The 18,487-nt window shown below is 43.3% G+C and overlaps 1 protein-coding gene across 1 annotated transcript; it reads right to left on the minus strand.

Annotated features, from left to right (window-relative positions):
- Positions 1-860: 860 nt before the first annotated feature.
- Positions 861-15,768, minus strand: LOC108885355 (proline-rich protein 7). Its single transcript, XM_018679667.2, has 3 exons — positions 15,335-15,768; positions 8,329-10,136; positions 861-2,456 (listed from the first exon to the last, which is right to left on the minus strand). Exons 2-3 carry the CDS (start codon positions 8,681-8,683, stop codon positions 1,861-1,863), a joined length of 951 nt encoding a protein of 316 aa, XP_018535183.1. The 5' UTR covers positions 8,684-10,136; positions 15,335-15,768; the 3' UTR covers positions 861-1,860.
- Between the last annotated feature and the right edge of the window lie 2,719 nt (positions 15,769-18,487).

Here is an 18,487-nt window from a genome sequence, read left to right on the forward strand (position 1 = left end):
GGTACCTTTTGTAAGGATCTGATGTAGGAATCTCCCACTGTGAAACATTTGTTGAAATCAAATACTAGATGTTGCGAAGAAGAAATCTGAAATATGTTTGAAATGAACCTTTGAAGCCAAAGCCATTTTGAGCTGTTGTTGTCTTTGATATGCAGCAGCTTGGTGGGTGATACTAATGTTCACCATCACCAGAGGCACTGGCACATCAGTACATGCAGAATTTGAGGACTTTGAAACATCTGTCACCTCAGATGTTCCTGGGAAACTCCTCTTCTCAGTGAGGCTGAAACATGCGACTCATTCTGAGCACAGGAAGACTCAGGAAACAATTCTGAGATATGCAAACCAATGCCAGTGATGACGGCAGGAGTGGCAGCCATGACGGCTTTGTGAAAGTGACAGATTCAATTTCTTCATCACACAGTGCTGCGTCTCACACAATGAAACAGGAGTATTAGTGTAAATGCGAATGCTAGGCCTGCAGAGAGACTGACAAAAGGAGATAAAACAGGTTTGGGGGAATGAATAGAAGCACAACACAGAGAGAATGCAACTGAGGGAGGCACCATTTGCATTAAAGTCTTTCCTGATTGGCACATGCAGACATTCTGAATCAATTTCTAGCTGAGACGAGCAGAGAAAAGAGAACAGAGATAATCTGATGAATAATTCATCTGAAAACTTCAGAGGTCAGAGCTGGAGAGCATCGCTTCTCTTCTGTTTGATTAGAAATAAAAGCAGCAGATCTGTATCAACTGACCAATAAACCCAGGGGTTTTCAAATTGATTCTCACAGAGAAATGTGTTTTAATCAGCTAATGTTCACAGTAATTTATGATATGAAGAGACACACAAACAACAAAGTTTCATTTGTTTTATTTTGACATTTTGACCCTTTTTTATTTTTTATTGGAAGAATCCTTACAGGTGGAGATGTTTTTATCACACAAGAGAAAAGGTGTTTGTCACAAAGCTGAAAAGAATAATAAATTTGTAGGTGAAAAATAAGGTTTTTCACATTAATGGCCCAGTGACCACAGACAGAGCCTTAACGACAGGTTGAGGCCAAACTACAACGATTAAAGACGACACTGAAAACAACAAAGCAGCATGTTACAAATCACAGTCCTGGCTAGCTTGTCGTTCTCTACCTTTTTTCTGAAGTGTTTTGACTGTAAACAAAATGTCACAAACACGGTGGTCGAGTCCCACCCAGAGTCACCACGTGTTCTTGTTGTAAAGTGTTAGTGCTCATAGTCTGTGAGAGGAGGCGAAGCTGCGAACAGAGTCTTCAAAAAATCAGAGCAGATAAAAGAGGAGAGGTCGTCGTGGGCAACAGACAGTTCCCGGGAGCCATGGCAACAGCAGACTGGTACAATAGGTTTGCTCTGGTGCAGAAAGAGGAGAGGAGGGATGAACAGAATGAGAGGGCGACAGAAGGAAAGAAAGAGAGGGGGGAGGAGGAAGGGAGTCTGGGTGAAAGGTAGGGAAACAGCTGTGCTTGTCGCTCTTCCTCTTCCTCGTTACTCGTCCTCTGCTCTCCAAAAGAAACCTTGACTCGATTAACTTGGATACAACACCAGGAAACCTCAGTGACTCAACAACACTGGTTTGAAACGGTGTGTAATTTCCTCTTTTAACCCCCCTGCACACACACACACAGTAAGTGGCACCCTTCGCCCACCGAGCTGCACGGGGAACTGAGCTCCTGACGCCTTTGCAGTACTTTAACCCTCTTCTAGCTCTCACGAGGGAATTAAATCTACTTGTACTGGTGATAGTGCTGTAAACACTGAGCAGGAGGCGAAAACACAGGAAGTCCGTCCTTAAACATCTCCTGCCTGAGGCTCCTCAGACAGCCTAGACAGCAGTGCTCCGACCCAGCAGGGGGAAGGCTGTGGGCAGGCCACAGCTGGGCTCCAGTCCCCTCAGTCCACGAACCCCCTGAAGCCCCTGTAGCCCTCCTTGGAATCCCTGTATCCCCCCTTGAAGTCCTTGTATCCCCCCTTGGAGTCCAGGTATTCCACCTTGGAGCCCAAGTCTGTCATGTTGAGTCCTGGGCTCTCTGCGGGGCATGGTAGCCATCGCGGCGGCCGCCTGCAGTGAGCGGCCGCCCGATGGGGCGAGGTTGTTGTGGTTCAGGTCCATGTTGGACAGGAGGTGACCCAGGGAGTCCCAGCGCTGGGACGAAGGCAGGCGGATCAGGGAGGAGTAGCCCCGATCAGGGAACACTGTCGCCGAGGGGAGCTTGCTGGTCTCGGACGTGAACACTGGAACGGGATCCTGGTGTTCCCTGAGAGGCAGCGGAAGAGGCAGTGGCGGCGCTGCTCGGAGCGGGACAGGCTTCAGATAGGTGCCCCCCCTTGGGTCAGCCAGGACCTCACTATAGGGCGGAGGAGGATCCTCCATCAGGACTGCCTCCTCGTAGCAGGGCGGCTTCCCAAATATATCTGTGTCTGGAGTTAACAGAGGAGACAGGACGTGAGAATCACAACACTCACTCCATCTCAAAGTCTCACACTGGAGAACAGCCACCGTGAAATAAACGTGAACCACAAACACTTCATTTCGAGGTCACAAACCAAACAATTGTAATTAACGCCTTCCTGGTGTGAAGCCTGTGACAGTGTGTTCAGCTGTGGGAACAAAAACCATCTCAGTACATTAGGTCTGAACTCTCTCTTCCTCTTTCTCTCACACACATTTTATTTTTTCTATTTCAGGCTCTCGTGTTTTTTCTCGGCCTCTCTCTGAACAGGAGCCATGATCGTTCTCACTTCTATATCTCAGAGTGATAGCAGGATAATCAGTATCTGTGGTATGTACGCTGCTTTTTACCAACAAACCTACAATCAAAAGCTTTTTACACATGTGAGAACTCCACTCGTGCAACACAGTAATGATGGTGATTCATCATATCTAACATCTCCTCCATTTACTGCTCACTGTAGACGCTCAGTCACAGCAGAGGTTAGAATCATCAAGCACTTAAACAAAGTGAAGTCTAAAAGGTTTATGTCCATTATGTGGGAAAAAAAAATGCAGATGTGTTTTAGTTTTTGTTTTGTGGTGTGTGTCCTACAATCATTCCAGTCAGAGACATGGTAAAAATCACACATCAAGACCTGTTGGAAACAAGATTTCAGCAGGAACAACTCAGACAATCATTTTCCTCATTTTTACCCACAGAGCTCTCAGATCTAATGATGTGAAAACCTAAATTTAGTTTGTCTGCTGATATCTGCATTTTGTTGCACAGCATTTGTCTGCCTGGTTTTAGTGTTTTATTTGCTCGCTCCTTCTCTGCTGATGGACTCTTCACACCTGCTGCTTTCTACACTGACAGACTCGACCGACCAGTGTTTCCCTGAGCAACTCTAAATTCTGTTTAGATTTGCAGCCAATTTAAAAAAACACTCAGCAGGGAAATGTTGAGACTGAAGCAGAAACCTGGTTCCTCAGCTGTTACAGTGCTGGGACATAAATTATATTCTGCCTTATTTGATTTAATTTGCCTTTATCATGGCTGATAGAACAGAAAACAAAGCACTGAATCGTTCAGATGGAATTGATTTGATTTGACATTATTAAAGGAGAAAGAGGCTGAATGTGTTGTACTGCAGAGAAACAACATCTCTAAAATACCTCTGCCCTGCCAGAGAGCCTGTGGGTATAATGTAAGACTGTGGAGTCTACATTTCATTGTATTGTCAGTGTACAGGAAAAGACTTTCAGCCTGAGAAACCCCCCGGGGAGGCTACAAACATCCTGATTTTTGGAACAACTGAAGGCAGTGTCTATTTCCAGAGCGGTGAATCTGCCCAGATCCTGATCGATATCTGTCCAAATGTTGCACAACCTCAAACACATCACTGGACCTGAAATATTAACTTGTTCATGCCAGCTTCATGAACCAGATCCGTTCGAGGAAAAAGAAAATGTTTGCAGCCTGAAAAACAACTGATCCATCTCTTGGAAAAGTTTAAAAGTGCAGAGTTACTGCAGCTGAGAAATGATCTTTTTCTAAATGATTCCTGATGCTGTACGTGAATGTGGCCACAATAAATTACATGTGATATGTAACCCCTTCGTTTTTCCTGAAGTTTCTTGACATCTACTGGTGTGAAAGTTGTGAAATTTGGTACAAACATTCATGTTCTCCTGAAGATGAAAACAAAAATCATCCAATATTCACATTTTAGGTGCTGCAACAAGTAGAGTTTTGGCTTGAGTCTGTTTACGGCTACAAAAACAAACATCAGTGTTGGAAATCAACAGGTGTTTGTTGAACAGTTGCCGTGGAGCTGGATGTATTTATGGATGCAAATGTGTGTGCCTTTGTGTATTTGTGTGTATACCTGGCCACAATCCATCACTCCTCCACCATGCCTCACAGATACCTACAGGATCAGACTCTTATCGTGTATCAGCTCCATCCTAACTCCCCCTGTCGATCTCTCTGCTGTAAACAATATGACCAGCTGCCAGGACAGGCTTTAAATAAACATCAGCCACACAGAAACAATGTCAGCAGAAACACACAGCACTGATGTTTCCACCGGGGAGGATCAGAGGGGAATTTGTTTGAAGCTGCAGCCAATTCTGCGAGGACAAAGTACTGTATGTAATGTAGAGCGATATTGTGATTTCAGCGTAAACATGGTGGCAACTGTAATCTGTGACCACTACCACACAAAGAACAATGATCATACTGGTCATGGTGAGTTAGAGGATCACTACAGAAGCAGTGTGTGCAGGAGAACTGATACAAACATCGTTTTACTGTGCACAGCGATTTTTATGTTGGTATTAAACTAAACATCTACATCAAACACAACGTATGGAAGCCCATTTCTGCCAATGTGAAGATCCTGAAAGTCATTATGATGAGAAACTCTCCCACAGTAATGACACTTGCTGTCACTTTCTGCAGGTATTTCTACCTCCGCAGCTGTAGAGTCTGATCTGTGATGGCATGCCTCCTGCTGCCCATACGATCCTGCTCAACACCTGCTGTTACATTTACATGAACAAAATGAAACCTGATTCACCTGGTGTGGACAACGTTGGGTTAAAGTCATCTAATACCCCAACGTGAGCTTTATTTGAACCATTCAGAGCATTTTGACCAGAAATAAATTGGACTGGAACTTGAAAAGTTCCCAGTTGGAACCACAAAATAGGTTTTCTTCACCTTGTGCTGCTCATGGTGGGAATTGTTGAGTCTCTCTTTGTAAATGCAATAATATAAAGAGCACGGTCTAGATCTGCTCCATATGAAAAGTGCCTCGATAACTTCTGTTGTGATTTGGAGCTATATAAATGTAGAGGACTTGACTGTCTTCCTGTCATTCTGCCAAACCTGTATTGCTGCCATCCTCATTTTCTGCTTGTTTCTTAGATACAAAGTCATGTAAATCCCCCTTTTTTTTTTTTTTTTTTTTTTTGTTTTGTTTTTAGCCCTAGTTTGGTCCCCGAGCTGCTGGTCGCTAACGTTGTTTTCCATACTGGTGTTGGATAGTTAACGTACAGTGGGTTTATGAGAGCTCAAACAGCTCCCAGCCTCTGTCTCAGTGCTCTGCTGTGCTCAGCTGGTCAGCACCTGCCTCTCTTTTAGCTCGGCTGCTGCCTGGATACTAAACCTCTTCATCAGTCTGCTTTGTGACCAGGGCCCCAGCAACCTTTTTGTTATATCCTTTACTGTCTGTCTGTGCTCGTCAAGCATCTTTGACAGCAGCTGATGCTCTTTTACTCACTCCAGCTTTTCCTTTTTTACTCTTCAGTAATCCTCCCTCTTCCTCTCTCTCCAGCACTATACAGGTATTAAAAGGTTTTGATTGTGATTGCTCTCTTGCTCCTCCATTGTTTTCTTATTCTGCAATCATCCTTTTTCATCTGTAGATAATTTCTGACTCACTCTGTCTTTCTCTCCACATTTTATGAACATCAGTAAATTCTAATGCAATTCAGAGACAGTTTCCAACAAGAATTTGCATTTTAAACTTCCTAAAGTCAGTACTTGATGAAAATGCTGCCTCCGTTCTACATGTTAATGCTCTAATGTCACTTGGAGCTTGTAGGATTTTTTCTGGGTTCTTCACTGTTGTATATGAAATGGTTTTTAATCTATGCTAATGCTGCTGACAATAATTTTCACTGCAGCTGCACTTTCTTCCCTTTTCTGGTGTCTTTACAATTCAAGTGGCTTGTGGAGTTTTTCTAGGTTGAAGCTTGAATTCCCAAGAAGGGAAAGTTTCCTCATGTTTACCTCTGCTTGCAGGGTAAAACGAAAACTCATGAATTAATTTCCATAAAAACAGTTGTACACATCGGCCTTGGGCTGAGCAACAACTGGCATGTTGCAGAGTTAACTGCAGTGTCAGTCTGTGGTCGTGGTTGGCAGCTGCTGGTAGTGACTGAATGAATCAGGCAAGGTGTTGATGAAAAAGAGCACTTAATCCTGATGAATCTGGTTCCACACCTCTGAATCATCGCCCAGATTTAGTTGAACGATTGGGAGGTGTGCTGCTGCTCTTTTGAACGGCTGTTTTATCAACTGGAAAAGCAACAGAACCAATCTTTGCTTTTGTAGGTGTGGACAAAGTTGAGTTAAAGTCATCGAATGCACATTTTTCCACCAACATGCTCCAGTTCCCTCACCCAAATATGAACTGCTCAGAACATTTCAATCAAAAACAAACTGGTTCTGAACCTGGAAAGCTCCCAGCTGGAACCAAAAACCGGCAGATTTTCCTTGACCTGAATTGCGAACTGTGAAAACATCAGTGGGTGTGTTAGACTCTGCAGGTTCCATTGAGCAACGCCCTCCATTAATGATACAAAACTGGAGGAAACGTGACACCAAGGTTCCAAGAATCTGTGCCATATAATTTAAAAAAGGTTACATACCACGATACCAATGATATGGCAGCGTGGTGACGTATTGGCACATCCTAGTCTTCTCTCACCACAACAATGGTGAAAAGCCAGAGCAGAGCATCGACCTCTGACGAGGAATTGGTCCCTAAATGTGGAGCTATGTCTGTTGTGTCGAAGTGATTTGGCTCTAAGAGGCCAGACCTCCAGAAAACCACAATTTTCTGCAAAGTTTGCAGGAAAATGGTCACAGTTAAAGGCAGCAGTGCAATCGATTTGTTTCACCACCTCAAGCAAAACCAGATGTGAGTGTGATGAAACTCAAACTCTGGTCCTCACGCGACTTCTATCTGCTGTAGCTGGTCATGTGTGGCTGAAAAGCTGTTTTTTTTTTTTTCATACTATCTTGAATATCATCACCACAAATTACACTGAGATATTGTGATATCATCTTAAGGCTATACCGCCCACCCCAACTAGTGCTTATGTACTTAGTGTACTACATAGCACTTACTCAAAGCGCTTTTACACATTCACCCATCCACACACACATTCATACAGCTCTTGCTCTGCACACGAAGCGCGCTAACACATTCATACCCATTCACACACCAATGACACATCAGGGGCAACATGGGGTTCAGTATCTTGCCCAAGGATACTTTGGCATGGACTGGAGAAGCATATATGGGGAAAAACTGTGAACCTGTCTGTTAACACTGAGACCTGGGGAGACCTCTCTCCTGTGCTGCTGCTGCTGACTCTACACTTTCCCTCTCTTTGTCCCTTTTTTCCCAGTCTCTTATTCTTTTTCAGTTTAGCCCCGGCCGTGTTGTTGTTGCTCGTTCCGTCACTGCTCGCTCGGCCTCCACAGTCATCGCCCACGCCTCAGCAGCAGCTGTCACCATGACGCCCCGCGGGGGAACGCTGCCCAGCAGGCAGGGAGCTGGAGGCTGGGAACCGAAGAGTCTAAACAAAATCTGACACAATGTATAATATAATCCTCCTGCTGTCCTCCGCTCTTCTGTCTGCATCTGAATTCCTCATACGGATGCTTTAAATCAATGTGCTTTTTGTTGTTGTTGTGTTTCTTGTTGAAATAAAGAAACCGAGTGTGTCTCATGAATGAAATACACTTTCGGCTCGTACGTAAAAAGCAAACGGGACGTGACAGGTTTGGCATTTGTCAGTGATTTTACACTCAGCAGTAGAGAAGAGATTAATGTTCTGCTCGAGAGAAGACGTGCAGTGAGTTTGCTGCTGAGACTAATGGATGCACTAGTTGATATTTTGAGAACGAACACTGACTGCCGAAGTGAGCTAAAGGGAGGCAAACTCTCACTGATTGTTTCATGCACTGTTTGGGATCAGTGTGCTGCCAGAAAATGAACGTATTAATCTTTTCCTCCTAACCTCTGAAAGAAGTACATAACAAGAGAAGCGTTAGGTTACCTGGCATGCTGACCCAGGTTGCTTGTGGCATGGGATGAGGAACCGGCAGAGGAACAGGCGGTGACGACAGGGTGTGAGGAGGGCAGAACTGCGGTGGCTCCCTGGGCAGCTGCGTAGGCGGTGGTGGTGGCGGAGGTGGAGGTGGGGCAGCAGGCGGGTATCCTGCGGGGTGACAGCTGAGCGGCTCCACCTCTACCGTTCGCAGACACTGCTCCCTGAGCCTCTCCTCGCGGCGGCGCTTCAGCCTGCGCTGCAGGAAGCTGCAGAAACAGCAGAGCATGACGATCAGGGCCCAGACCAACCAGAAGCCGGCGAAACAGGCCAGGAAGGTGTAGGTGCCCTGCGACATCACCATGGCGGTGATGGGATGTGGGCAGCAAGTTCCCCCCGGAGGTCGGAAGAAGTGATTTCAGATGGACGGGATGGGATTATACGTGTCCTCTCGATGCTGTGAAGCTTCTGATTCGTCTCTCCAGGTTCAACAAGCCAAAGTGTGGCTCATAATAATCCACAGCGGGAACTAAAATAATAAATGCAGGTGCTAAGTGTTGATAATAGCTGATGAATTCAAATTTTTAAATTCTTTAAAACTCTTAAACTTCCTCAAGATGGCGGCTCTCTTGCTCAATAATTCACAAATTTAAACAGACATTCAAATGCTGTCTTGGTGAGATGATTGAGCAAACGGTTCCTCTTTAAAAAACCTTTAAGGAAAACCAGGAAAGTTCAGTGGACGCTGGAAATAAATGTCACATGTCTGAGTATTAAACATTCTGCAGTTACAGTCTCGGTGGTGCCGACAGTCGATAAAAAGCAACATCCTTTATAAAATGTGGACTTGCATGTGTTCTAATGGAATAAAATCTCATTAAATTTTTCCTCCAAATGTTAATGATGAGGTTAATTGTCTCAGAAACAGCAGCAGCAGCTCGTTAGTCTCACCACAACCAGTTCTGTCCAACTAGTTTACAGAGAAATGGATGTAAATCACAGGATGTTACATGTGACAATAGACACTGGGTATAAAAATAATGTCCAAATTATGTTTAAACTTTGTATGCTACAGCACCAGCTCCACCACATTCACTAAAATATTCAAAGGAAATCTTTGTGCTTTAGAAATTTTGAAGGTGAATTCATTTCAACTTCAAAAGAATCACAGTTTAAGTTGCTGAGTGGTAAAAAATCTGGTAACTGAATCAGAACACTTCAGGTCAACCTGCAGGAAATTTGAATCTTTCTTTCTGTTGTGTACATGTCCAGATGTGCCTGAACTCATCCTCATTCAGATGTAAATGTGTCTGAATCTCCAGGATGAACAAACACATTCACAAACTGACAGACACACACTGTTATTCCTCAGGACTACAGATGAACTCTGCGCCTTCCCTGGTGTTTAAACATCCATTTAAATTCTCCAAAAGGCTCCAGACTCCTTTCAATAATCCACTCTCTCAGTTTTCTTGAAAGGCTGATAACGGCGCAGCAGCTGAAAACCTTTTCCGCTTTTCTGATGGGAAATAAAACTGCAGCAGCATTGTCATCTGAGTTCTAAGGCAGAACTTTAGAGAGACAGGAAGAAAAATAAAAATAAGAAGAAGAGTTGGAGGTCAGATGAACCAATCAGAAGCGCCAAAAACCCCCAGAGGTGATGTGTGAATCCTCGTCAGGCCAGTTCATCCACGTGAAGTCAAACAGCTGGTCCCTTCAGGACCGCAGGGGGTTGGAGTCGGGGGTCCGTCTGCACCGCCAGGACACCAGATTCTTCCTTCTCAGATCCCGGCGGGAGTCCTCAGCCTCACGCCGCTCTACAAAGACAGAGACCATTGTCAGTGATTATCAGAGGACAAATTCAGACAATATTTTCGACACAGTGAGAACTCGGAGCAGTAAAAACAGCACAGAGGCCGTGTGGTTATAAATCTCAGCTGTTCAGGCAGGATTATGACGCCGACCTCGGGGGGAGTGAGTATCAGTTTCCCACTTCAGAGAGCAGCTCACACAAAAAAATATTCAGAGATGTCGAGAAAGTTACGGGAAAAAGCTAAAAAGTAACAGGATACATCATAAAGTCTTATTTTTCTTAAAACTCAGATGTTTTGTTGCCCCTGAGGCCTGCTGCTCTGTAACTACATCACTCTACTCCCAGGTCTTTATTATTAGAACATAAACATTTGTTGTTATTGGACATTTGGCAAAACGATGGGATGTTAGGATCAGGACCTGTGTGTTTTCCTTAACACATTAACTGGCTAAAGGGAAAAAGTCCTTTAACAGCAAAATAATTTGATGATTTTGAGGGTGATTTGTTCTCTCAAAGTTGCAGTAACATCAGACCAGAGCCGGTGGCAGAGAGAACAGAAGGTCCTGCAGGTTTTCATGTCGACGACCCCAAACAGACGGGCATTAATTAGATAGCAGACCTCCATCTGGTGAGATCTGACCCCCCCACCCAAGAACCTCAGACTTAATATTTCTGCTGATGGAGAATTCGTCTGTCTGGTGGTGGGGAGGTTTTGAATAAACAGTTTCAAATACAATGCTTGTTGTTTCCTTCCAAATATTTTTTTTAGATCTTTATGGTTCAGTTTTGGTGAAGGTTAGAGAAACCTCAGGGTCAAAGCAGAAAGGTCTGTGACGCCACTCAGCCAGTGTGGTTCTTTGGATGCAATGTCAGTCTGCAAGTCCGAAGAGGTTTTGGAGCATATCTTGACCATAACTGAACAGATTGCCATGAAAATTGGTACAAACGTTCATAATCCCCATTGGACGAACCCTACTCAGTTTTGTGATCCACTGCCTTTTCATCTAGCACCACCATCAGGTCAAAATTTAAATGAATCCAGTACCTTTTGTTTTCGACCAAACAACTGCGGAACTAGTGACATTTTCACTTGGCAAACATCAGCTTGTTGTTAGCATGCTAATTTTAGCATTTTCTGTGCTTACAGCCTAACAGAGCCAGTAGCATGGCCGTAGGCTCTTAGCTGTGTGGAAGCTGCCCTTAAGCGAGACATCCAGATACTCGAGTGAGGTGAAATGTGCATAACTGTCTTGTTTTAAATATGATAGTCATATAAAGAAACTTGCCTGTTAGCTTCACCCCCCAGCCTCTCCTTCCAAAACCACTTGTTTCAACCTGCAGATTCTTGATCAGTAGTGAATAAAAAGTTAATCTGCTTACCTCCAGGAACCATGCTCAGTGAGTCTTTGATTTTTTTTTTTTTTTCCACTAGTCATGGTTCTTTCAGTTGACAGCAAAGAAATAGAAGGAATCATGCTGTTGTGAAACACTGATGAGATTATTGGTGTTGTTTTTTCTATCCCTCCTCTCTGAATGACTCTCGAGGGAATCACCTTCACTTTGAAATACTCTTTAACAGTCGTGACTCATCCCATCAGCTTCAAAGTCTCACGCTGTCACAACTGGAGTTAAACTGAAAACATGGCATTTTCAGCTAATTTGACGCAAGATATTTTATCCTCTGGAGAGAAGTGACACCTACTTTACCCCAGAATTGAAGCAAACCGTGTGATTGAATTTCTCAAACAAAAGTAACTGATGAGCTCTGACGAAGGTGTTTTTATGTCTGAATTGGACAAATCTTCCACCTCTGTATCACCTTTGGGAATCACACCCCTGTGTCTATAGTAATTTGAAATTGTTCAGCAGCGGTGATTCATCAGCAGAGAGCCTTCATGAGGTCGCACAGCCGCTGATATTTCAATCTCTGAGCACTGATATGGAACAGGGCCTTTTGTTTACTCCCCACGCTTCCTGCCCGCCTGAGCCAGTCATCGAAGAGGGAGCGTTCAGGATCCACGCTCAGACCTCAACCTCCACACCCACACATGTACAGCAACACATGTACATTACATACTCACGCTATTTATACCCCTCTTTTATCTCCTATGGAGTACCTGAACTCCCTCTGTTTTACAGGACAGGAGGATGTGAATTAGTGCTGAAGGACGACAGAATAAAAGCAGTAGTAGAAAAGGACGTTACATAAGTAAACATTTAGAGGGAATCTATTATGCTCTTCTTCCAGCTTTGTATCTTTATTCTCCCCTACAGCAGCTTTGCATGGATCCATAGCAATATAAACTATCCTTTTGTTAAGTTGTGACCAATTAAAATACTGTTTCCAAGTCCAACTTTGCCAAAGCTCTCCTGTTTTCAAGGTGCTTCAGTGCTGTGTTCCGTCTTGTCAGAACTAATCTGAGTCCTCATCAAACAACTCATTCAATGTCCTTCTACTGAAAAGAGAGAGAAGAGGAAATGGCTGCAGTTGATAAGTTTCATAAGATAAGATAAACAAAGTATGACGCAAGCGGGTGCTAACATTAGCCAGCTAACCTTGCCAACATTAGTACCCCTGACCTTTTCTGTGCTCCCCAACAATAGTGAAAATAGCTAAATACAGCCATCTATTTTCAGTTCGCTAAGGCCTGATAAGATCTGAAAAGGACTGACAACCTAAACACAAAGATGTGGGCTCATAGCAAGAAACACTCTCAGGCTGCTTCTTGCTCACAGGTATCACGTCTACATTTACCTCATCATCTGAAACTTTGGCCATGTTTACTACAAACATCCGACATTGTTACATTATATATACGATAAACTTCCAGGTTCAGTCTGACCTCTTTATCCAGCCCTTTAATCATGTGAGGGCTCAGTGTTTTGTTCTCCAGGCCACAGCGGGCCGCCTCACCTCCTCTGAGCCGATCTGTCAACACATTTCACTCAGAGCGAAAACCCCACATCATCACTGAAGACATGTGTCGTTGGTGTCAGATGAAAATTTCAAGATCTCAAACTTCTTTTTGTTTTTTTTAAGTAACAAGATATTTTCCCGACTGGTGTCCTTGCATTCTTTGAAACACAACAACACATGTCTCCGGTTAAGGTCACTGGACTGGCACGAAATAAAGAGATTCAAGATCTGATGTGAGGTTTTTACGACCAGTGTAGGACTCTGGGCATTAGGCTTTTCTCAGAGTCATCCATGTTTCACAAAATATGTGTAGGTACAGAAAGAACAAAAATTTGTGAGGGGTCAGGATGATACATAAACAGCTATTTTTCAAGTTTTGTATCACGGTTTGTGGAGAGTTCTAAACAGGAAACAAAAATAAAACATCACCAGCTATTAGATTAAAAAATAAGTTAAAAACAACAAGTGATCTCAAACTAAGATCACTCAGCTGCAGATTCATGCAACTCAGCAGTTTTTGCTGTCAGTTTCTTTTGTGACTCGAACTTGTTTTCAGAAGATAAATTAGCTTTTTTTCTGTCTGGCTTAGTATTTGATAGTTTAGGGGGATCACCCAGGTCTGACGACCCAGTTAGGCTGCAGTATCCTCCCCTTATTTAGTTTGACCAGCCTTCCCTTCCCATGCTTCTCTCTTACTTTACACTTTTACTTCTTAGGTCAAATTTGTTTAAAACAAGTCTAAGAGACAACAGACATGGGTGAAAAGCTAACATCAGCAAATGTTCTCACAATGACAAACCAACCAACGTACAACCATCATTTGCAATGAATGCAAAGCACAACTGAGGCTGAGGTTTGTTTTGCAGGTATCTGGTCTAAAAACCAAAATACTGGACCAATTAAATGATGAAAAGTCCGGGAATCACCAAAATTATTAGGATTAATCCTCTGGAGAACCTGAATGTCAGCACAATTAAGTGGTGATTTATGCCAATAGTTGTTGAGACACACGCTCTGTTATCAGCTGTAGTTGTCATGTGGATGTAAACATCAAATGAGAGTCAGCACTTTAACCTCTTAGTCACTCTTTCAAATTTCACATGCTGAGGTAGAGGACATCCAGCCATCCATTTACTGTTTGTTTTCAGGCTACGCTAACTCGGCTAACACACCCTCAAGACCTGAAGCTTCACCTCATTACCTAAATGATAGTGGCAGTGTCCTGTGTTGTCTGTTTTTTGTTTTTTTTTAAACTTGTCATGTTGTCATATGGGAGCCCATTACTGCCAATGGCAGCAACCAACCAGCCACAGTCGAAAAGTTCAGAGATTTTCAATGAGGTGCTCTGCAAACACTCTCCTCTCATTGTATAATAATAACGAGCCAGTATTTTGAAAAGGTTCCTCATTAATTTGAGATGTCAATATTTCAAGAAGATTTCTCATTATAATAACAAATGGGATGTTTTTTTTCTTTCCTCACTTTGGCAGAAACGGACCTCCATAAAGATATATGGATTTATGGATACGTCTCAAATGTATATGTACATTTAATGTATTTCTTAGGAAGAAAAAGAAACACACAAAATGATGAGTCCAAGTCAATGAGCTAAAAAACACACAATGCCTCAAAAAATGAGAGTTGTCATATTTAATGTATTCCTTAAACCAGAGGGCATGAACTCCTCCGTGAGCCCGAGATGGAAGGTAGAGGCCTGCACTGATGTTAGGCACATTTTCTGAAACTATTTTGGAAAGAGCCTGAATACAAAGTGGCCATGTCTTCCAATGAATACCTGGATTTACCTTCCAACTTCAGCTATGAACAGTCTATTTGGAAAGTTGTTCAGGGGAACCCGGGTGTTTGTGGGCCCTTGTTATTTGAGGGTGTGATGCTACAGAGAATTAAACCCGTGTTCACAGCTTCCAACCAAATTATAAAGTCTGTGGCTGATATTTGGCGCCTTCGCTGTGAGAGTGGTGTCTGAATCAAACTGAATCATGTCTGTGTCAAGTCATCCAAAAACATACCGATCGATCCCAACATTACGCAACAGCTTCAGACGCACTGCTGCTTTTAAAGAATGTGTTTTGATCCTCTTTTAATTTCCCTGAGAATAAAGAGGCGGGATTCTTCAGGAACACAGTGACAGTAAACCAGGAAATCCATGTTGTCAGCGCAGGACACAGATGATGAGATAAGGTGATAGAAACATGAACGTGTCAGTGAACTCGCAGCTTATTTCCACAGCTCTGTCTGAATGTCATGTTAGTGGAAAAACTCACCTTTTAATTCCTCGGCCGTTTCACACGAGATGACGCACTCCACTCACTCCGAGCCATCCAAGTTTACGTCCAAATTTATCTTTTTTAAAAATCACAAAACACTGACTTTCCCCTGCATCACTTTCCTCCCCCTTCTCCCAGTGTCTGCGGACTGTTGTCTCCCCCCGGCTCCGGTCAAGATGATCACCCTGTGGAAAGGATGAGTGCTCCTCCGATCCCTGTCCTCTCTCCTCCTCCTCCTCCTCCCTGCTGGAGGAGCTGCGCGTCGTGTTTTGGGCGTCAGGGCTAATAAAAAGAGAGGTTTATCGGTTCACCTTGACAGCCTGGCTCCTCCCTCTCTCCCTCTCCCTCTCTTCATTCAGTTCCTCCCTTCCTCCCCCATCACTGGAGCGGCAGAAGGAGCGCTTCGTGACGCTCAGCCTGTCTGCGGTCTGTCTGTCTGTCTGTCTGGATGATGAGAATACAAATCAAGCTGCCAGCAGGGCTTCTTCCAAGGACGCACGGTTTGGCAAAGAGAGAATCTGTGGAGGGCACAGGAAGGAGGTCTAGGTGTAAAATATTCGCCTTTTCTGTCTTCCTTTCAAACCTGTTCCCATGTCTTCACAGTACAACATTTGAGACCCACTGATGGTTATTAATGGTCTTCATGTTTCTGGTCATGATAGGTCAGTCACCTCAAAGAGTCACGAGCTGCCCAAGACCCATTTAATCTCCCTTTGCGCACGAAAACAGATCATTTTAAACTATGTAACCATCAGTGCCCACTCGTACGTCCATGCGTCCTTGTACGTTGGCAAAACGTCCACTAGAGGGCAGCTCAAAGTCAAAAGTTTCTGACAACAACGAATGGTGGAAGAGGTTTCCCAGGTGAAATAACAACATGAGGTTATACAAAACTTCTGACCTCTCTTCAGAAAGTTCTGCCATTTAAGAAAAGTTCTTTGTCATGCGCTGTGGTTGTGTCTCGCTTGAACTATTGGCTACACAGCCTCCACGAATCCTCGTGGTACTGCCCTGTTTCGTCCATGTCCGTCAGGGGACGCTAAGTACGTTAAAGGTAATGTTGACCTTTAGACTGGTGCCTACTAAGGTACAGCCATGCTTTGAGCTTAATGCTGATACTAACATGCAGGTGTGAGCGGATATATTTATCATGTCCGCCATCGTAGCTTAACATTTAGCATGATTAGCACCAAACACACAGAAAGTCCAGTTGTAGTAACAGATTAATGTTTTTAATCGTAGCTTATCAGATGCTAATACTGCGTAATGGTTTGTCATATTCACAGACAGAAATGTTCATCACTGCAGCAACTATATTTTTCATCATTTGCAAGGTAAATGGTATTAATGTGCTAAGTGTGCACTAGCATAAATGTGACAAGCTTATGCAGTCTCTTACAGAATGACTTTGTGTTGTGTTCAACTTGTATTCTGGATGACCCTGCCAAAGTCAGGTGTGTCTGAACCCCCTACTGTGCTGATGGACTGGCTCCAATGAAGTGAATGAGAGAGCTTTATTTATTTATTTTTTTTACTCATCACTACCTTAGACTGATACATTTTGAGCCTGCAAGTCGAGTCTTTGATGTCCTTAAATGGCCACCATGCAGAGAGAAATTAGTAGTGAGAACATGACTAGATTTGGGTTTCATAACAGTCTAATCAGGGACTGAATTCCTTCTCTCTTTATTGACTCAGAACTACGGTTTTGTGGTATGGAATATGAACAAAAGCAGGGGTAAAACAGTCGAAATCACTTAAAGAAAAGTAAAATGTTCTTCAGGAGGGCAGGTTGTAGATCCTCTGCTCTCTATCCTTAACATGTCTTATAGTAGATCAGTAATGCTTTGATGGTTTTTAGTCGTCAGTGTCTCAGAGTCCTGCTGCTTTTCTGCTCCATCACCTGGCCATAATCCCAGTCATCCTAATTCACCTGGAGTCTGAGGTGAACAATAATCATTGAGTTGATGTGGAGAATGAAGACCAGCAGGGCTCTGAGTCCTGCAAAAACCAGGGGCTGCTTGTAACCTAGAGGTTTCTGAGCGGATGTATGGAAGCCTGAAAAATAGCTAATGGTTGCATTATGGGAAATGTAGTATGCAGTGTTTTTGAAGTAGGATAGCTCAGCCTCTGGTGCTTCAATTTTGACCATTTTCATTGTTTAAACTTGTCTCTGAGTCCCAAACTGCAGTAAATACTGTAAATACTGTAGCACTGTGACTAATTAACAGTCAGTTCTCCTCTCCATTCAGAGGTTCCTCCAACATTAAAGACCAGATGGCAGCTTTTAATCAGCGACATCAAGTTACAAACTGGTGAGCTGATATCAGATGACCATCAGTTTATAACACCTGCACCTCCAACAATATATTAAATATTCATATCCTCATTAGAGGATGACACACCACACACAGACACACACCTGTGAGAGATTAAGATCTCTCTTATTTAAATTACAGTCTCTTTAAATAAAGGTTAAAAACTCAGTATGATAAAGTTTACATACATATAAGGCAGGAAGTCCTTCAGAGCCGTTATTCTGTCCAGAGGCAAAGAGTCACGTTACATGAATCCAGTTTATAATCCACACGGTATCTGAACATCTTGAATTAGACTAAAATATGTTTGCAATGTGAGTCTGCAGCAGTCGTGTGTGTTACATGAGAGAGAAAGATGGTGCCTGAGCTCACTCTACCTGCAGCTGATTTGACTGCCAAACAGCGTCACTGCTTCAGCAGACAGAATTCAAATCACAGTGAGCAGCCAGCCTCTGGGAACAGAGTCATATCACTTCACGTTCGTCTCTTTCTGGGAAAATGTTCATCTTGCACCCGAGGAGCTACAGGGGAAATTTTTTGCCCAGAGTTAATTGGTATACCACCTTTTATGTACAGCAAGTAGCTCAAAGTGCTTTTCATCAAACACACAAAACCCTGCCTTAAATAATTTGCATATTAAGGTCTAAGTTTGGTCACAAGAATAGACATTACAAGTACACTTATTAATGCCAAGTGTAGATGCAAAAACTTTGTGTTACTGTCAAGATAATGAATCCACATACAGATCATGTTTATACCAGGTGTAATGGGGCCTTAAGGCTTGAGGTTCAAGGTGGATCAGTGTGACGTCAGCAGTAATGTGGACGCTGTA

This window comes from Lates calcarifer, linkage group LG20, assembly GCF_001640805.2.
Source record: "Lates calcarifer isolate ASB-BC8 linkage group LG20, TLL_Latcal_v3, whole genome shotgun sequence".
NCBI lineage: Eukaryota > Metazoa > Chordata > Actinopteri > Centropomidae > Lates > Lates calcarifer.

Bases quoted from the DNA above. Each gene is read 5' to 3' on its own strand.
- LOC108885355 (XM_018679667.2), bottom strand. From the start codon at position 8,683: ATGGTGATGTCGCAGGGCACCTACACCTTCCTGGCCTGTTTCGCCGGC. The intron at 2,457-8,328 runs GTAACCTAACGC...TGTTAACTCCAG, and splicing joins AACCTGGGTCAGCATGCCAG to ACACAGATATATTTGGGAAG.